Source organism: Asterias amurensis, chromosome 8 (genome assembly GCF_032118995.1).
Source record: "Asterias amurensis chromosome 8, ASM3211899v1".
Lineage (NCBI taxonomy): Eukaryota > Metazoa > Echinodermata > Asteroidea > Forcipulatida > Asteriidae > Asterias > Asterias amurensis.
Genome location: NC_092655.1, coordinates 522,851 through 544,676, shown reverse-complemented (window position 1 = coordinate 544,676; position 21,826 = coordinate 522,851). Strand labels below are relative to the sequence as shown.

General features: G+C 38.8%; 1 protein-coding gene across 2 annotated transcripts; it reads left to right on the top strand.

The window, feature by feature from the left end:
• The first annotated feature begins 294 nt into the window (after positions 1-294).
• On the top strand, positions 295-21,621 carry LOC139940904 (vacuolar protein sorting-associated protein 51 homolog). Of its 2 annotated transcripts, XR_011786505.1 has the most exons (21): positions 295-323; positions 1,473-1,679; positions 2,223-2,308; positions 2,694-2,849; positions 3,660-3,733; positions 4,316-4,448; positions 5,323-5,411; positions 5,790-5,940; positions 6,916-7,019; positions 8,091-8,202; positions 8,357-8,537; positions 8,757-8,896; positions 9,510-9,632; positions 10,108-10,215; positions 10,872-11,012; positions 11,503-11,735; positions 12,444-12,570; positions 13,277-13,389; positions 14,146-14,224; positions 16,205-16,287; positions 20,673-21,621. XR_011786505.1 is itself a non-coding variant. In XM_071937295.1 (20 exons), exons 1-20 carry the CDS (start codon positions 305-307, stop codon positions 16,232-16,234), a joined length of 2,406 nt encoding a protein of 801 aa, XP_071793396.1. In that variant the 5' UTR covers positions 295-304; the 3' UTR covers positions 16,235-18,712. The 2 variants fall into 2 exon arrangements, 1 of the variants encoding a protein (XP_071793396.1); XM_071937295.1 differs by lacking the exon at positions 20,673-21,621 and having other exon boundaries at positions 16,205-18,712.
• The last annotated feature ends 205 nt before the right edge of the window (positions 21,622-21,826 follow it).

Below are 21,826 nucleotides of genomic sequence, written 5' to 3'. Positions count from 1 at the left end.
TGCCTCATTTGTGTTTCTTGTTTGTCCTTGTTTCGTCGAAAAAGAACTTTTGTATGTTGTTGTGCGCATGGTTAGACTTGATGACAAGTCATTCGACGCTGCCTATTTGTTACTAATACACATTCTGCCGTTCATGCAACAGTCAAAGTGCGATTATACACATGCAACGGTCGTAGGTAGCGCGCATACATACTGGCATCGAGAATAACAATTACCGACTTGATTTCAAGACTAGCGCATGGTGAGTAAAATAGTTACCAAGCAGGACAAAAGAGGGCGTTTTCCACCGACACAAGACATCAAGATGGCGGCGACCAGAGAAGGTAAAAAACAAATTCTGATTTTGTCACTCTTATTAGTAATAATTATGTTGGTTTGAAGGCACTGGATACGTTTAGTAATTGTCAATGACCAGTTTAAGCACTTGGTGTATCCCAACATACATAAAATAACAAATCTGTGAAAATTTAGGCTTGTCAAATGGTTATCGGACGCAGAGTTTCAAGGAAGATGTTGAAAAAAAAATTACCAGAGGTGGGCGGGCGGAGAGGTAGCCTGAGGTTGCAATTTTCCTGTTTATTTTTTCCCCGGATAACTTTCCGTATGGCGCCACCACTTTTTCACTCATTTTTACAAAAAGGGATATATCAATCAGGTAAATTAGATACTATATTATTTTATTTCGAATGAAAAAGTGGTGGCGCCATACGGAAACTTTTCCTTTTCCCCACTTTTGTTGTACTACACGAACTTACTACAACTTATTTCATGCTGTGAGCTTTTTTACCGACATGTTCCCGCGGCCTGCTTACTTTTGCACTCCATAGTAGTAGTACTTAACATACATAGTACGTAGGTTCTACAAGATACAACACAACATCGTCGCCATCAACGCCTCCCATTACCTGTCTCCAATGATTCCTTCCAACAACAGATCATACCACCTTTGCAAACTCCTGACCGTCACTAGCCGCACTCAGCTATATGGTAGTTCCTACTTTCCAAGAACAGTCAAACTCTGGAACTCGCTCCCAGTTGTGGTGTTGGCCGCCCCAACCTTAGAGTCCTTCAGGGGAGGAGTTGCAACGAGCCTATAAGCAGCAGCCCAGTTTTTACTTGCACTTTGTCTAGCACCAGTTGAGTTCCACTTCCAGTTGTCTTGTCTTCATCACCTTCAGTTTCTTCAGTTTTGTTTCTCTGTTAGCACTTTTGTGTCCGATCTGCACTGCATCAACAATCAAGCACCCTTGGCCTTACGTCCTCACTTAAGGATTCTGCCCAGTATCACTTAAAACGTAAATGAACGATATTACTCACATAAAGATATATGTGAGGCTTGTACTCGTAATCGTATAGGAAGAAGAAGAAGACCTTGTAGTAGGGTATTGTATCTTTTATGTAAACTGTATGCCTGATAAATATTCTAAAAAATAACTAAATAAATAAAGATAAACAATATGTCTTGCATTTAGAATCAGCTGAGAGTGAACAGCGGCGTCGACGCAAGCATGGGATGCTCAAGATGTATTACGGACTTGATGATGAATCGGGAGGAGACACCAGTGCGAGTCCCATTGACATCGACGGGGCACACTTTGATTCAGAGATCTACCTGACTAAACTCATGAGAGAAAAGAGATTGACTGAGCTGGTAGATCAGGAGGTTGACATGGTTAAGCGTGAGTCGAGTCTTACAAAAAGAAAAACTGTTTCAGTCAGCCTCGCCTTTAATCATTTGTTGTTTTGTTGTTTTTCTTGTTTCTTTGCTTTGTAATTGTTCTTGTTTAATTATTTAGCGCTTTGATCTTTGTTAAAGGTGCTAAATACCTATATTATTTAAAAACTATAATAATAATTGTAACTTTTGGTTTTACCCATTATACACCAATGTATAAGAAGCACTGTTTACTCAGTGCTTAGCCGAGCTCTGTGAAAAAAAATCTCAGGAACACTACTTGGGTGGGATTCAAACCTTTGCAATCTAGAGCAGTGTCTTACCAACTAGACCACCCTGATTGCCAGTAGCTAGAAGCTGTTCGAATCCTATATTTTAGAAGCGGGTACCGCATTAATAGATCAGACATTTTCATCAGGGATAAATCCTGATTTGTTCCCCATGCAAATTTGTATCTTTTATAGTAATAATATTGGCTTCTTTTTAGCGCTCATGTCTGTCAATCAGTGACACTCAAAGTCTTCAACATTTGTTCTTTCTTTCACAGAGATCCGGTCGCTAGATAGTGATATGCAGACCTTGGTGTATGAGAACTACAACAAGTTTATTAGTGCAACAGACACGATAAGAAAGGTAAATGAATTTACTAAAGTGTTTCATGAAAATAATGGGGTTTTTTACAGGGAAGTGAAACTTCACAAAAATCCCTGTACACAAATTTAGAGATCCATTTTTCTCATCGGAAGTTTTGGATGTTGAAAATTGTGCACTGGAAGGCTGTTGAATTTCACACCAGTTTAACGTGAGGTTAGAGACTTGTAATTATTTCCCCACTCACATGGGGACTCTAACGATTGGAAAATGAGAATATCACAAAATTGAATCGGTCATTTCCCTGCCTCTGTTTAATGAGTCTTGAGAGCTTTGTGGTATCAAGCCTGTCAATTTCACTTCAAAGAAACATCTTCAAATCTAAAACCTTCAAATTAAGGTTATTATTTGTTGTTTTCTGTTAAAGATGAAAACAGACTTTAAAAAGATGGAGGAGGAGATGGATCGCCTAGCAACCAACATGGACGCCATCACAGACTTCAGTGCTAAGATCAGCGGCACTTTACAGGACAGGCGAGAGCAGATAACCAAGCTGAGTAGCGTCCACATGCTTCTCAAAAAGGTATTTTAAAATGTTCCATGGCTGTGCAAATTCATGTTGGTTATTACAATGAGATATCCCAAATTGGGTTACCTAAAAGATATCCCAAATGGGTATTCACAAGATATCCCAAATGAGTATTCATAAGATATCCCAAATGGGTATTCATAAGATATCCCAAATCGGGTTACCTAAAAGATATCCCAAATTAGTATTCACAAGATATCCCAAATGGGTATCCGAAGGATATCCCAAATGGGTATTCACAAGATATCCCAAATTGGGTTACCTAAAAGATATCCCAAATGGGTATTCACAAGATATCCCAAATTGGATTACCTAAAAGATATCCCAAACTAGTATTCACAAGATATCCCAAATGGGTATCCGAAGGATATCCCAAATGGGTATTCACAAGATATCCCAAATTGGGTTACCTAAAAGATATCCCAAATGGGTATTCACAAGATATCCCAAATTGGATTACCTAAAAGATATCCCAAATGGGTATTCACAAGATATCCCAAACTGGGTTACCTAAAAGATATCCCAAATGGGTATTCAAAAGATATCCCAATTGGGTATCCGAAAGATATCCCAAATGGGTTGTTGTGGAGATTTCCAAATTGGTATCACCAAAAAATCCCAAATGGGTTACTTAAAGATATCCCAAATGGATATTCAGAAGATATCCAAAATGGGGTGTCTTGAAGATATCCAATAATGGTATCCACAAGATTTATTTGTCAAGGTATTAATTTTTTAGAAAATAAGTGTATCGGGATTTTAAGACAGCTTGTCTGAAATGTTGTGGTTTGATTCATTCCACAGCTCCAGTTTTTATTTGAGCTTCCAGCCAGACTCAAGAAATGCATTGAGATGAAAGCGTACAGCCAGGCTGTCAGGTGAGATTAGATTGTAAAGGCTGATTCACACTGCAGCGATAAAGAAAACAAAAACGATCACGGTTGAATTGCTCCGCACAGAATACGTCCATCCTCATTCAACTAATCAAGGGCGTGCATTGTTAACATTCGCGTTTTTTTCGTTCTCGTTATCAAGGCCTGTGTGACCGGGCCTCAAGGGTCAAGCGGTCTTGAGTGCATGATACTCATAATGTTGGCATAGGTCCTGTTTCGTAACCATTTACCCTTTAGCTAGAACTTAAAATATTTGTCATTACAGGAAAGCTCCATTGAAGATTTTCTTTCCCCCATATTGGAATTAGCATTAGCTGAAGGAGGTTTTATTCAAAAGAGGGCGCTTTTGGAAGAATTTTGTACATACTGAGTTGACTGTCTGGGAGGGACACAGAATCTTGGGGGCGGAGGGACAGAATCTCCTGCCACATCGTCATGTGAAACCAGAGGTTGCAGGTCCATGTCCAGCTCAAGTCTTTCTTTCCTTTGCTCATCCCCTAATTATTTGTACAAAATTGTTCCAAGGGTTTTAATAACTGATGTTCATAACATGGAATGTATGCCCAGGTACTATGTGAAGGCAAGGGCTGTCTTACTTCAGTATCAGCACATGTCATCATTCCACGGCATTCAACAAGACTGCAATGAGATTGTCAATGAGCTACGTACAAAACTCAGAGAGCAATTCGGAAATCGAGAGGTACTAACCTAGAGCCCAGTTACACCACCCCTTACTATCAAGATTACATGTCTTTATCCCAGTTCCACCCACCCCTTACTATTAAGATTACCAGTCTTTATCCCAGTTACACCTAGCCCTTACTATTAAGATTACCAGTCTTTATCCCAGTTACACCTAGCCCTTACTATTAAGATTACCAGTCTTTATCCCAGTTACACCTAGCCCTTACTATTAAGATTACCAGTCTTTATCCCAGTTACACCTAGCCCTTACTATTAAGATTACCAGTCTTTATCCCAGTTACACCTACCCCTTACTATTAAGATTACCAGTCTTTATCCCAGTTACACCTACCCCTTACTATTAAGATTACCAGTCTTTATCCCAGTTACACCTACCCCTTACTATTAAGATTACCAGTCTTTATCCCAGTTACACCTAGCCCTTACTATTAAGATTACCAGTCTTTATCCCAGTTACACCTACCCCTTACTATTAAGATTACCAGTCTTTATCCCAGTTACACCTACCCCTTACTATTAAGATTACCAGTCTTTATCCCAGTTACACCCACCCCTTACTATTAAGATTACCAGTCTTTATCCCAGTTACACCTACCCCTTACTATCAAGAATACAATTCTTCATCCCAGTCCTTAAAGACGGAAATTATTTTTGTGACATGTTTTATTCATTTTTCAAAAAAGCTACAGCACCTCAGCAAGTAATATTTTAAGGGAAGCTTTCTACCATCATTATTTTCAAACTGTGTGAGTTTAATGTAACACTGTGGACGTAGTGTTTTGTGTATTTAAAAAAGTACCCAGACCCTTTAATGTTTGTACAAGTTTGACTCGGCAATCAACCATTAATATTTGTCCTTCCCTCTTTAGTCGAGTGCGCAGCAACTTGCAGAGAGTGTGGATCTTCTTCTTCAGTTAAAGGAACCACCGGATGAACTCTGCGATGAATTCCTTTCACAGTAAGTCAATTTAGAGCAGTGTAGGTGATGCAACACTGTTGTACAATGGGCTGATTTCAGTAAGAGCTTAGAGCATAAACTAACTGAAAGCAATCACAAAGATTTTCACTATGGTCTAGAGACTTTTTCCATTCAAAAGCAGACCCATGAATGTTTGTGCAGGCGGTGTCAGATGTGTCAAAAAAACTATTATTGCTACATGACCGACTAAGGCTCGTCTGTGTACCAGTCAATGGGGATTTCCCTTGAGACAGCGGACTAGCCTATGTTGTACAAACTCCAGCAGGTAAACGACCTTGCCCTGGTGATGATGATGAATCCCTACCTCTAGCATCATACAAACATTTTTCTGTTTTTGTTTCTCGTTTCTCTTAATAGTGCAATGCAGAAGCTTGATGAAGACTTAGCGGAGATAGCAGCCCAGGTTGATCCAGCGTTGGTTGGTACCCAGCAGAATGAACAGGATGCTGAGACTGAGGAGAGGGATGAGAAGAGACCAGCCGAGAAACTCATGCAAAGTATACCAATGGTGGGTCACATTGATTTGTTTCTTAGTTTGTCTGTTAAGATGATCTTCCTGTTAGGGGAACTCAGCAAGCTTCCACAAGGGGATATAAACTTCAGCCAACTCTCTCATACAAACATTGGTTGATGCTATGGTTATGAATTGCACATATAAAGAAGTTTTGACTACTACTGCTAACCTAAACTCTAACCCTAACATGTAAACTAAGGGTGCGTTCGATTAGCTTCCCTGGGTCGACCCAGGTCTGCCATCGGTACAATAGAATAGGTTTGGCGTCATACCAGGGGCTCACCCAATTCAGCCCAGGTGCCCTGCTTGTGGAGTGGGTCACTTGGGGCTGGCCCGAGGTGCATGATGTCACCATGAGAGGGATTGTTTTATTAGCTCTTGTCTGGGGTTCACCTGAATGATCACCGCGGGGAGACACAGGGTAGCTAATCGAACGTACCCTAAGAGGGCAAATTGAGAGTTATGAGTAATGATATGGTTGTTGGAACATAGGTATGTCTGAATGTAGAGAAGTCACCATAATTTTTCATTGTATCAAATGGAAGTGCCCTGTACCTCTGATATGCTCATACAAGAACGAACTATCGGGCTTGCAGTTTTAAGATTTGTTTAAAATTTGTTTAGTATGGCCCAGTGGTTTTGAGCATCAAATTCAAATGCTCTGTTGGTTATAATCATTGGAGTGTGGGTTCAGATGGCATTTGTGTCCTCGAGCAAGCAGCTAAACTATAATTGCTACTATTCACCCATATATGGGTACCTGGGAGGGTATTTTTGGAGCACCACAGCAGCCCGGGCTGTCTACTCCCCAGGGAGCTGAGAAAGATTAAAGGAATATGTTATTGGACCAGTGACCTGGGAACTAATGTAAAGCGTAGTGATACGGTTATTGTAAAATGTGCTGTATAAGAATTGTTATTATAATGGTTAAATGTGAGTTGACTTTTCATGTTGCCATCTCATCTGCAGGACATCTTGGAGTTTGTTGACAGTAGTTGTAACAGCTTCTTGAGTAACATCAGTCTACTCATTGCATCTTATAAGGAACTGTTTGTGGACAGGCAAGCAGCAGAGTAAGTATCCATTGTTGTGTCCTTTTGTTGGGTAGTGTCTTGGGTCCCTCCCCAGATCAATTTGGGGTGCTGTGGCTAAGTGGATAAGAGCACCAAACTCAAGCTCTGATTTGTCTGTTCAGCAGAGTGTGGGTTCGAATCCCGGTCGTGACACTTATGTCCCTGAGCAAGACACTTAAATATAACTGCTTCTCTCCACACAGGGGTTAATGGGTACCTGTGAGGGCAAAGATGGTTCTTGTGATTGGGTTAGCCGAGTAGCGCATTATATTGTGCACAGGCTGTAAACTCCCCCGGGAGCTGAGATAGTTTAAGGAATGATTTAAGGCCCAGTGCCCAGGGATAATAATGTCGGTAGCGCTTTGAGACACCCCTCGGGCGTGAAAAGCACTATATAAAAAGGGTCTATTGTTGTTATTATTATCAATTTGTACTTGCTAGCTAAGCTTGGGCGATATCGATTTATTTTATTCACGATATATCGCCGACAATATATCGCGATATTCAATATAATTGCGATTAATGAAATTTGACATCATCAGTCTTAAAACTCCAAGTGAAAGTTGTAGAGAGAAAGTTGTTGATATATCGCGATATATCCATATTTCGATTAAAACCAAATCCATCCGATATCGAAATCGTTTTCAAATTAATATCGCGATAGTCGATAATATGGTGATATCGCCCAAGCTTATTGCTAGCTCATACACTCATTTGTCATCGATCCAGTTGCACTTATGATATCATCATTTTTGTTTGTTGCTGTTCTGTCTCTCTTAGGGATGGGCCTGCCATTGTATTTTATTTGGCTTTATTGCTTCTTCCTCGGTTGTATAGTTCTTTGATTTGCCTTGTATTTTATTTTTTGTTCTTGTATTGTTGAGGTTGAATGAAAAATAATAATCCTGTAGCTATTGAGTTCTTTTCGCAGAAATAAACAACTGCTTGTGAACAAATTATTTGACTATGTCTACATGAAACACTCTTTCTTGCACAACAAAGGCCAATTTAACAAACCTGAAGACTTAATTTGAGTGGATAATAACTGATAAGTTTTGTGATCATTATTAGTTCACAAGAACAGGAGGCTCTGGAGCAGGTGGCACACGCTAAGCTAGCTGAGTTTGTCAACTCCCGTATGCAGCAGTACTTTGTGTACATTGATGACAGGATCAAAGCAGAGGTGGGTAGTGCATCAAGACTAGTGGACAAACAAATGTGTGGGTGGTTGGATTGTGTCATTTGATTAGATTCTGGACATAGAATGGACTCATTATATGTAGAATCTCTTTAGAATCTCTTTGAAAACTGTTTTCAATTTTTTCCACGCCGAACAGAAGAGCACAGTGGATAACTCCTTGCTGGTACGCGCCCTCGATCGGTTCTACCGTCGGCTACTCGCAACGGACCGCCTCGTTCCACAACTCAAGATCATTGAGCGTGCCTCGGCCATCATAGCCCAGAGTGGTCATGAGAGGGCGCTGTTTTACTTTGATGGACTGAAGCGTCATTTTTCAGGTAATAATAATAATACTGACCGGTTTTTATATATATTTTTATGAGTTGGGCACCAGTTGCAAAAATGTAAACATTATGGAATCTTTGCTGGTAACCAGTTTCTGTTTAAAAACAATTCTCTATGCTCGGCAAGTTTTTGACGAAAGTATTCCAAAGAGGAACTTTCCCAGGTTATTTTGAAACTAATTTCTCTTGTGGTTTCCTTCTTTGTTTCTTTAGAGTGTATGACCGACATTCGTCAGACTCTGTGTGCCCCGAGATCCGCTGGCAAGAAAGATAAACTAGACATGATAGATCTACTGAATACAACCTCAACATCCATCGTAGAACAGATCAAGGCCATCCTCACAAATCTCAAGGTCAAATAAATTTCTGATTTTCCCTTCAACACTTGTCCTAACCTTTTTGTGAAGTAGAAAAGATATGGAGTTGCAAGAATTAATTTTCATCGAGTACAGGCCTTGAAGTTATTAACGGGACTCACAGCACTTTGCAGTAGTGCCCTGTTCTTTTGTTGTGATGGTCTTTACAAAGTTTCAATAATGGAATCAAAGAGTAGGCGACGAGTTCTTAAACGGCCGTATAAACCCGGCCGGTTCTTGGCCATTTGATAATGCCCCGAGCCGAAGGTGAGGGCTTTTATCGCACGGACACGACCCTGCAAGTTTAAATGGCCGTTTAAGAGCCGGTTGGTTCTGCTTGATGTTTTGTTCAGTGTGCTTATAAGAGGGTTAGAGTACACTGAACAAAAATGTTGGGCAGAACCAACCAACTCATCTCATAGCCACCACTAATCACAGATTTTTACATGGTGTCATCACAAACCTTACTTAGTAAGTTTCCACCGAGCATATACCACAAACCTTTCCTTTAAATTTTCTTTCAAAAATAATGATTAATGTGGAATGCTAAGAACAAACTTGTAAGAGGTTGATACTGAACAGTGATTTTTTTCTGTTTTTGTTTCTGCAGGCATTTATTGCCAACGACATTACATTCTCCCAGACGCCATATTTCCAAGGTCCGTTCTGCCAAGACGACGTTCGTGAAGGCCTCATTGTGGCATTCTTCAGACACATGCTAACTGCTTCTTGCGTGAGTTGACTTGACACTATCAGAAATCTATCTTCAACCTGTTTGAATAAAGACTAACTTTGCGATGCCGATGTCTGCAAAAGCCAGACAGGGTTGTGCAGTCAGTGTATTCAAATGTTTACCAAGTGCTGTGTTTAAAGTTCTAATCAAGACAACAATTGCTTTTCTGTTGCTTTCTTCGAAAAGCATTTGGAAAATAAAAAAATTAAATCTATTCACTCATTTCTAGTTTTGCATGAATACAACCACTTTCCCATCGGCACCTACATAGCGTCAGCGATGCAAGCCCTATAACTTAATAACTTACGATTTATATAGCGCCTAATAATTAACACTTAATTCTCTAAGCGCTTAATGTGTTTCTAGATGGCCCTCCCCTTCAATATGTATTTTTTCTTCAAAGCCAATGTCTTATTACTCAATGTTTACTCGAGTGGAAATTAATAAACAATGACTCGACTTCTCTCCCATGTAGGACCTCTGTGACGGAGTTGGTGAGAAGAGTTCCTCCACAGCTCCTCCCCTCATCCTTGTTCTTTCAAGACTTCTTCTAGACTTTGAGTCATCTACAATCAGTCAGTTGGTGAGTCCTGCACCCAGATCTCAGGCAGCAATTATAGCTTAGCATTTTGTTTCCACTGCTAAGCAACTATTATAATTGTCTGGTGATGTTTATACAGAAATGAGTGGACTTAAAGTTGTTCTTAAATTTATACCGACAGACCGTATCAAATAGCCCCTTTGTTGCTGTGAAACAGGCCATCTTGTAGGGCAGGCCGTATGCCTGTCTATACACGTACATCAATAATGCACACAGCGTTCCTGGTTTGATTTATGTGGCACGTACACGCACACAAATGAAAACAAATGAAAGAAAACAGACATAACTAAATTAGTCCTTGAAAACCTGTGACATAAGTGAAGTTTTGAGAAGAGATTTGAATTTTGTGGTACAAAATCTAAGATTAAGTGGTAGAGAGTTCCGTGGCACAGCTGAAGAAAAAGACCTGTCACCCCAGGAGTGTCGAGACCTGGGTTCAATGAGGAGAAGCATGGAACTTGATCAAAGATTCCTTGGCGAAGTAGTTCTGAGAAATAGTGGGGAGCCTTGTCATTGAAGTGCTTTGATGACAACAAGCATCAGCTTGAAGATGGCTCAATGAGAGATAGATTGCCAGTGAAGTTGCTTTAGAATGACTATCAACTGAATCGAACGTCGCTTCTCTTTTTATCTCATAGATGGTGTTAGGGGATGAGCTGTTCGCTACGGACAACAGACGAGGTTTAACCCAAGCTTCTGTCCTATGCTCGGAGGCTCAAACAGCTGCACAGAGACTACTGAACCACTATGTCAAACTTCAAGGGCTACAGATATCTCAGGTCAGTGAAGGGACACAGTTGGTTTTATGGTTGTAGATATTGACGTTAAGATAAAGTAGACCTTTCTCACTGCTCTCCAGCATTTTGGTTATTTGTCACCAGCAGTTGGCTTGTGGCTGATGATCACTGGCCTTTGGAAAGGGGGGGTTCTTTACTGAAAACAGCTTATAAGAGTCTCGATGAAACAGGTGGTAGAATTTGGTTTGTAGGAAATTCCTGTAAAGTCTGAAGCGTGCTCTTGCCCAGAGTAAAGATCGGTTCATACTTCCTGTGAATGTGCTGTGGATTTGACGTTAGTTTGATGTTGCAACTCTTTTTGCAAGGGACTTGAGCACAACTCAACTGCTGCGAACTATTTGTTGCTAGTATGTGACGTCAACATTCGTATCGCATTCGCATGAAATATGAATCGGGCTTTACACAAGCAGTGGTATATTACTTAGATTACTTGTGGCACTGTTTATTGGAATGAATGTACTCCTTCTTTCAGATGCTAAGAAAGAGTGTCGACACACGAGATTGGCTGAATACCATTGAGCCACGCACAGTGCGTGCCGTCATGAAGCGCGTCGTAGAGGATATCACCAACATTGACAGCCAAGTGGGGGCGCTTTACGAGGAAGGAACACGCAAGGCTCACAGTAGTGACTCGAGTAGGAGAGCTCTAAGCTACAGTGTATCTAAGCAGCAGCAACTACGCATGCAGAGAAGCTATGCATCAAGGTGAGTGGGTTTTAAGTTTCTTTTTATGCAAGTCGCCAGACAAACAAGGCCTGAAGGCCACTTCATGGTTTGGGCTACAGTCAACTTTTTTTCCCGCTGTGCAGATTTTTCAGAATTTGGGAGACTTCTCTGCTACTTTCAGAATTGAAGAGACTTCTCAGTTCTGAAAACAACTTTTTAACTACTACCTGGTTGGAAGGTACAAAATGGGCAGGGACTACTGCTTTCACTTTTAGTAGATCGAGGGGACTTCTCGTTAAAAACTTCACTACCACGGAGTGAGTTCTTAATTGGTGTCAACGTTTCAACTAGCTTGCTCTAGTCATCGTCAGTAGTGTTTCCGCAAACAAAATAATATAAAAAAACAATAATATAAAATAATAAAACAATAATATAATAACTTTGCATGGTGGAAATACGATATGGAAAGGTTTGCGGTAACACCAAGTAATGACTTTCTCTAAATGAGTTGCGGTGGTTCTAAAAAGAACCGTTGGTTTCACCTCAATGTTTTGATCAGTATGCTCTGATCGTGTCCTGCTTTCTCCAGGAGACGAACAGAGCATACTGATCGAAACGTCGAGTTGAAACCAACGGCTCTTTTCAGAACTACCCCAACTCAATAGAGATAGACATTACATGGTGTTACCGCAAACCTTTCCAGATAATAATATAATAGTACTAACCATTTGTGTATTGTTTTGACAGTAACACCTTTGATACCAGCTTGATGAGTAATATACAGAAGCTGTTTTCAGAGAGGATAGAAATCTTCAGCACTGTAGAGTTCTCTAAAGTCTCCATTCTTACCGGCATCGTCAAGATCAGTCTCAAGGTAACAGACTAAATAATGCACAAACAACTGCTCGTACTCAGTCTTTTTCCCCTGTCTTCTGATGATGTCTTCCTCAAACAGCCCCCTCACTGAGGTTAAAGGAAGACCTATCATTGGCTGAGAGTTATGCGTGGCGCGTACACGCTTGTACATTTCTATTGTTTGACCTCAACGTTAAAGTTTTACGGACTGAGTTATGGTCAAAACCAACTCTGTATTTTCAGTCGTGGGTGGGGAAAAAGAGACAGAGAGAAAGAGGAAGCAGAAGGACTTGTTGCAATTGTGGCTAGTCTAGGGAAATTCTATTGACCCTACAAATATTGCTTCTTGCTTCGAGGTCACACTCATGCAGCTACTGTGGACCAAATATCTGATAATTTTTAGTCAAATTGCATACAAAAGATATAGTGTTCTGTAACCACATGTGTGCTGCCTAAAATGTGCCGTTTACAATAACACAGAGTCAGACTCTATATTGCCGTCAGGTGACTTGGGTCACTACAAGAATATAACTAAATTTTTGGCCTGTATCTACCTATTTATAATGCACTTGTAGTGGTCACTAAAGTTTGAAGTTGTGACCAAATTAAATTTTATAGTGCGCTTGTGGATTTTTAGGCCTCAGAAAGTGCCGAATATACAGGGCTCAACACAAATCTCTGCTACGGTAAAACCAATATAATGTTTGGGTGCTGTTTCATTTCAGACATTTTTAGAGTGTGTTAGACTGAGGACGTTTGGGCGTTACGGATTGCAACAGATCCAGGTTGACACGCATTACCTTAACCTCTACCTTTGGAGATTTGTAGCTGACGAAAAGTAAGTTTATCTCAAGATTCTAAACAATAACGGACAATTTAAGGTCAGGCTTGTGTTTTGGTTTTTTGAAAAGTACGTAGGTACAGGTATTACTTTTTAGTTATTTCTTTAGATGCAGCATTTCTTTTGATGCACCCACTCAAAGTTTTTAAAACAGATAGAAATTTCTACACGTTTACTATTCTAAGTGGCCCCTTGGTCAAAACAAAACAAAAATAATTGATTGTCAATTATTATTTGAATATATGGGGACTAGTTAGAAAAGATTGCACTCTTCCCAAAAGTCAGGTTTTACTATTCTGGCCGGCAAGTGAATTAAAGTAAAGGAACAGGGAAGCCTCTAATATAGCGTTTCCAGACAAAGTGAACATTATATTTTATTATTCTGGTCCTAGATTTGTTAATATTTTGTTGGAATTACATGAATACATAACGACTGAGTAGAAAAGCCTGCAGACTATTTAAAAGTCAGGTTTATTTTTCTGGCGGGCAAGTGAATAAAAAAAACCCAAGGAAACCTCTGATGTTGATTTTTTTTTGGGGGGGGGTCATAGATTTGTTTATTTCCTATTGGACGAGATTGTTTGAAGTACATGAATCCATAATGACTAGAAAGAAAAGCTTGTAGACAGCTCAATTATAATACAAAGTTCTTCGTTCTTAGTTCAATAGTCGTTTTTTTTTTACTTCTGGCCGGCAAGTGAATTAAAAACAAAAACAGGGAAACCGCTAATAATTTTGATATTTTGTTGGTAGATTGGTTCATTTTCTATTGGATGAAATAGTGGGCAGTGCTCTTCACCGATGTCTAGATGCAGTTCTAATGGAGACCAGTGTAAGTTCATTTTCTCTATATTTATTGCCTCCCAGTGCACTGAAGTCTACCTATATACATACATATTATGCAAATTTGGGGAGTAGTTATATTTGCATTTTGATGACTTGGTAAGACTTGCTGGTAGTTTTATGTTAATTGCCTTTCTTTTATGTGCATCTACATGTATATAATTCTGGGCCCATTTTCAGAGTTGCTTGCCCAAAAAAGATTGTTTAGAAATTTCCTTCTAGATTAAAAAAGGCAGGATACCAATCACAAATTGTACATGTGAGATAGTATTTTGGCTGGTAACCATAATTGTGGTAAGCATGATGCTGTTGTGCTTAGCTGCTTTTTGTGCTTGAGCCATTGGGCCATGTTCATGTCCGAAAGAATGGCTTGAGTAGTGGCTATGGCTGAATCATTGAAAGCCATATACTTCAGTGCTGTGTGGCTTCCAGTAGATAGCCAAAGTCACTTGATTCGGATGCACCCAGTGTTAATCCCTTCAAAATTATATACGCAAGACCTGTTTTGGGGGGTTGCAAAAACAAATCGATAAACATTTAATTTGTCAATTTGATAAATTTATCACATGGTGCATGAAAGGGTTAAATTATCCAGTTTTGTTGTTCTGTTTCTGTAAGAGAGAAACAAGTAATTGTGTCAGGATCTTTACTCAAATGTGTACAAAATATATATATTTATTGCCTTTTTGGGACCAGGGGTGGGGGGTTCTTCGAGGAAGGCCCAATATTAAAACCCCCAGCTTTTTGTTTTGCATAACCTCCATTTGCATGCATTCTCTATACAGTCAGTAAACTTTATGATTAGCAAATATAAGGGTACATGTACGAGTAGGCATTATAAGCAGTAATTGGAATCCCAAACTAAAAGAGCCAAGCATAGCTTTGCCATTGCATATTTTTTTGTTTTGTTAAGGCCATTCTGCACCATAAAAGCAGTAAATTGCTGGCACGTAAGTGACCTTAATGAGCAAATGGTAATTGAAAATGACCAAAGCCTGGAACAAAAAACAACGAAGAAACCCAATTACTTTAGAACTTTCTGGACCACAATTTGCTGGAACATTTTGAAGCAAAGTTTGTCGCCTTGCAGCGAGGCTCCTCATTACTAGCCAAAAGGAGATGGAATTTCAAAGCAACTCACAGCAAGGAGCACAAAATTACAAATGGAATACATACAAGTTGTGTGCTTTTAGATACCTTGAATTCGAGACCTCAGCTGAGGTCTCGATATCAATTCAAATATCTTAGTAAGAGATAACTTCTTTCTCAAAAACTACGTTTCTTCAGAGATGGCCGATTCTCACAATGTTTTATACTATCAACAGCTCTCTTATTGCTCAGTACTAAGTAAGTTTTTTGCTAACATAACAATGATCTGGAGTAATTACCAATAGTGTCCAGTGCCTTTAACGTAATGTATTGTATTCCACGTGTCCTAGTAATAGTACACCATCAGAACCGTTCATGCATCGGTTTAGGCAAGCCCCATCAACAGCCCAGAGACACTAAAACCAAATGATGCATTACTACCGCAGACACTTACAGAAAAGAAAGAGACAAATGACATGGTAGATGAGGGTTTTATTGGACTTTGAGTATTACAGACATGCTGGCAGTTTCTGCTCCATGGTTATAATGATGTCTCTCTCTGTTTCAATCCTGGATTTGTCTTTCTTAAGGGTACATGTAGGATTCATTCATTCATAGCGTATTTTTTCATAACACATTTTCCATGGTGACCAATGGTCCAATTGCAGGGAAATGAACACAGAATGGTCATGGATTAAAGGCCCGGTCACACAGGCCCCGATAAAGAGAATGAAAACCAGAGCGATAAAAATGCACGCCCTCGATTGGTTGAAATGCTCTGGGTTTAACCAATCGAGGGGGTGCATTTTTATCATTAACATTCTCTTTAGTGTTGAGTATTTTCACCTATCATTTTGTTTCTTCTTATTTCTTATTCCAGATTGTTGAAGTTATCTGTGACCGTGGATGAAACACAAATACCCAGTTGCTATGGCAAAGATCTGACCCGAGAGCAAGCTAAAGGTATCTTTCAAAAAAACATATTGGACCAATCTTATTGCATTTTTGTTTGTTTTACTAGAACGTGTATATCTTGGACTATAGAATCAATTCTACTACGCTCAGAAAAAAAATGGTACTGTTTTTTCTTTTCTGGTAAAACATTAAACGGTGTCCAAAAAAGGATTCAAGCGTGAAAAAATATATTAGCGCGCGGTACTCTTTCATGGCGTGGTGTGAGGTGCTAACTTAATAGGGTATCGTGGCTGAGTGGAGAAGAACACCGACCTCAAGCTCTGGTGTGTCTGTTCAGCAGAGTGTGAGTTCGAATCCCGGTCGTGACACTTGTGTCCTTAAGCAAGACACATCACCTTAAGCTTCTCTCCACCCAGGGGTAAATGGGTACCCACGAGACCACAGGTCTTGTTGCTCAAAATGTTCACTGGCCCAGAATAGTTTTATACAAAACCAGAATCTAAATGAGAAAAAAAATGTCCTGACACATCTAAAGATACATTTAACCGTTTTATTTGAACAAGCATTAAGGAATGTGAAGAGAAGATTGACCTCATTTGTCTGTATAATATGAGTATAAGTAGTCTACTGGCGATGACTAGAGCAAGCTAGTCGAAACCTTGAGACCAACCAAAGAACTGACTACGTGGTAGTAATAGTTAATAAGCAGGACAATTGTTTTCAGAACTGAGAAGTCTCCCGAAAACCCCGAACAATATACTCCGCGGTAGTAGAATGAAGCAAGACAGTTCTCTAAGAACAAACTCTACCTGGCAAGTAGATACACACACGGTGTTACCACAAACCAAATATATATTGATACCTCACCATGCAATGCCTCAAATCATATATGAGTATAAATACTTCATTACTTAATAGAAAGGAAAGGTTTTCTATCAGACTCAAAGGTCAACATTTGAACACAATATTACACGGAGTAGGGTAGTCTTATTCAATTGAAAAAACAAAGGGCTCCTGGACTTGTCTAGTCTTTTGTTTACATGCCAGACACTAGAACTATGTACTGGCCTCAAGTCTATGGTCCAGTGTTATATCCAAGCCCTGCATTGCTGTTAAGCCAATAGTTGTAGCCAAAACAAAATACAGCCAGTTCAAAGATTTCAACTCAATTGTATATATAAGTAAATTAGCTTTTTTATTTTATGAAGACGCAGTAAAAATTGTTACGGCTTTTCTGCAGGTGTGTAACTTCAGTAAGGTCTTGAGTATACTATGTTATATAACTGTTTATTTGATCATGTATATTTATGATAGAAGTGGAAATAAAGTATTAATATATATGTAACAATTTAAATTGTTCTAATCTTTTTCACACTGATTACCCTTTTATCAAAGATCTTTTGATGTCATTATTTCATCATTCGAGAAATGAGACAGTTCTGGGTTTATAGAGATCACTATGAGCAATCGTCGGACAAGACCTGTAGGCCACCAATGCCAGTGGGTTGTCATCGAGCAACCGTTGGGTTAATATAGTAGGCAACCTTTCAGATAAGTAGGTTGTCCATTGGGTGATTGACATGCAGTTATGATGTGACCATTGGGTTGTTATCGGGCAACCTTTGGTTGATCAGTGGGCGACCACTGGGATGAGTAGGTTTTCATTGGGCAACCATGAGGTGACCATTGGGTTGTCATCAGGCAACCTTTATGCGATCATTGGGCGACCATTGGGATGAGTAGGTTGTCATTGGGCAATCAACATGCAGTTATGAGGTGACCAGTGGGTTGTCATGAGGCAACCTTTGGGCGATCAGAAGGCAACCATTGGGATGAGTAGGTTGTCATTGGGCAGCCACAATGCAGTTATGAGGTGACCAGTCCAGTGGGTTGTCATCGGGTAACCGTCGGGCAAACAGTGGGCGACCACTTGGTTGTCATCAGATCTTGATTGTAAGCAAGGCCCAGTGTTAAGCACCAGAGTAGCAGTTGGATTTCAATAATGAACAACTGCGGCGCTAGTACTTAGAACAGAGCAAGCAAATTGGACTGGTACAACAAAGTTCATTCTTCTGTGCCACTATAAAAGAACCATAACTACTTCTCATCACCTAGGAGTACATGGGTACCTGCAAGGGTACATGGGTACCTGCAAGGGTAGAGATTGTGATTGGTTAAGCTACATGTTCACTCATTTGGCTGTCAGTGTTGCATATTTCTATAAGCAGTTTGTGATACTTCAAACTATAATACCTGTGTGACAATACAAATTGTTATTGAGATTTATTGTCTACATACTGCATACATCTAAGAAGTTTTTATTTTTTTATTGTTTTAATGAAAAATGTCCAATAACAATATCGTCATATGTAATATCACACGCCAATTCAAGGTGAAGGCTACTGTGTTTGGCTGTTAAAAGAGTTGGGTACTTTTTCAAAATGTACATAGATTTACAATAAACTTACAAGGTTTGAAGATAATGATAGTGGAAAGCTTTCCTTCAAATATTACCTCCTGAAGTGCTGTAGTTTTTGAGAAATGAGTAAAACAATGTCATGAAAAAAAACGTTTGTAAATGCTTAAAATAATTTTCGTCTCCTGAGACGAAAATTATTTTTATGACATTGTTTTACTCATTTCCCAAAAAACTACAGCACCTCAGCACGTAATATTTTTAGGGAAGCTTTCTACTATCATTATCTTCAAACTGTAAGTTTAGTGTCAATCTGTGGACATTGTGTTTTTTGTCCTACAAAAAGTACATACACCCTATAAGCTGTTAAAGTTGTTAAGCAGACAATTCTGCTAAGCAAGTTTCTTGGCTAAGCAAGAAATCAGTGAGGTACCATTCACAATGGTAATTATATGGTATTCTGGCAGGTGATTTATCTTCGCTTAGCAAATGTTTGTTGTGCTAAGCAAGTTTTTGTGCCTATTACATGTTATATTAAATAAAGCCCTGGTCTAGGGCTACTACTTTCAAGTTGCTGAATAATAAATATCAATCACCCAAAATAAAATTATAATTATATTTAATTATTGCGTTTGATAAATCCCATGCCCTTCAGTTGATACGAATCCGCAGAGTTACATTACACTCTGGACACGTAATGTACACGCACAAACGATAAAACCACATCAAGACAAAAGCTCATTGAATATTAAATTAAAAAAGTTAAAGTGATAAATTAGTCATTTGATAGATGTTTATTGCGGCTCATCAATTACTACTGGTAATTAAACGTGGGGCAGCTTAGTGGTGTCCTCGTGGAGAGTCTTTTCGTTTAATTGCAATTTAACACCCATTGTCATTCAATGTGCTGTGGTAGATTAAACACCAGACTGAACTGCACTATCAAAAAACCTGAGCAAAATATAGATTTCAGTTCAAAAATTTAATTAGTGGATTCAGATTCGGAGAACCTAGCCCAAATTTCATGGAGCAGAAAATATTGCTTAACAATTGTCTGCTTATCAGAAATGAGCTGACCATCAGTCATGTCAGTCACAGCCTTAAAGCGATCTTCGGAGACAGACATTTATAACAAGTACATGTAATGCTTTCAGAAAAGGTTAGCATAAGGCACTTTGACACTTGTAATTAATGTAGTTCCTAGTAGTTAATGCCTTCTCATTATTAGTGTAAAACAAACCAGAAAGCTATTGCTAAAAATATATACTCACTCCATGGCGATATAATATCCCAGAGGTATATTACTTTTCATGGTCAAATGACTGTCTAGTCTTTGTTTAAAGGGAATTTACAATTTTAAAATGTGTATATTTTCAACTCCTAAACTGTGTTTATTATTCAGCAGTATCATGTCTTAAAACCAATATTCAAACCAATATCACTTTTCAGCGTTCAGTTTAAACAGCACGGTGTTTTCATTTTAAGTGGAAGTGTCGTGGCCGAGTGGTTAAGAGCACCGAGTTTTAACTCTGATGTTTCTGATCAGCAGAGTTTTGGTACGAGTCCTAGGTGTGTCACACTTAACCATTGCTTCGTCCTGCGGATGGGACGTAAAGCCGTTGGTCTCGTGTGTTGTGTAATGCACGTAAAAGAACCCAGTGCACTTATCGAAAAGAGAAGGGTGTTCCTGGCTGTGGCTGCTAAACGTGCCGTATAGCTCCTTCTATAAGGTGCTACATAATTGGGTGACATAATTCATAACTTCAATAACCTATCTTTCTGTAAAGATTTATATACTAAGCACCTTGAGCATCTTATTGGTAGATTATTATTTAAGTAACAAACGTGTAGTTGATGGTAGACACCTCATTAAGCAGTAATGTGCAGGTAACTTTATCATCAAATACCTGCGGCACTACTACTTAGAGAGGTAAATACCAAACCATGGTAGGCTGCTAAGCTATGCTTCCACTGATCCAAACAATTAAACAAGTTTTAAATTCCACATTGGCTGAAGGTAGATGTTCAAGTTGGCGTAGTGGTATCTGTTCTCGCCTTCCACCTCTAGGACTCCAGGTCAATTCATGTCGAGGCACTACATGGATTGGGTTTGCAGTCCCTACCTGACTACCTGGGTTTTCTTCCCACATCCAAAAGTGAAACTTCCTTCCTTGTCTTCTCTCCATTTGGCTCTTGACTAGTACAGTGATTAAGTTCACTTGTCTGAGAGTCAATGGCTTAATAAATTAAATGAAATTAAATTAAATTAAACTAAAGTAAATGAAATGAAATGAGGTAAAACATGTAAAGGAGTTTATTATTATTTAGGCAAACTATAAAAGTACACCAGACTCAAGTTCTGATGATGTCACGATGGTTGGATATTGTTTTCTATAAATGTACCCAGTTTTATGCAAGTCTACAATTCAGAATTAACCTTACATAATTTATGACCAAGCCTTGTGATGAATGAATTCCGATGAGAGTTAAAACCATAAATTATCTGAAACCCAAAGCAGGGATACCCTTAAAGAGCTACAGTTTCAATTTCATTTGTTTCAGAAGATTTCAACAGCAGCTGCCATTTTAATTTAAAGTCTTATAATTTATTGCCTCTCTTGCCCTCTGTTCAGGTTGTGTGCATTTTTTTTAATAAAGACAGCGAAATAGCCTGACCATCTCTCATCCCCCCCCCCCCAAAGAAAGTGTAAACAAATCAATTTGATTGCAGGTAAATAAGTATGTTAATAAATAAGTCAATCAATCAATCAATTGATAGTGAATTGCACATTATTGTTATTGTTTTTTTCCTTCTAACGTAAATTTGTTTTGCATATGTTCAACGCATATGTTCAACATTTGCACATGTACCTTTCCATATGTTTTGTTAAATAGAGAATGATTGATAGCAATAAACGGATGTGAACTCCACTTGAATACAAGAACAAACAAATAAATGAGATTAAAATAATAAATCAACCAATAATTTGTCTTTTTAATAGAAATCAAATAAACAATATATATTATAAATAAATAAATAAATAAATAAATAGGACAAATACAAATGAGAAAATAAGTAACAAATAAAGACAATAAAATTATTTCTAATAAATTTGTGTTTTGTATTGCTCAGACTCCAACAGTTTGTTAAAAAAAATTATTTTTATATTT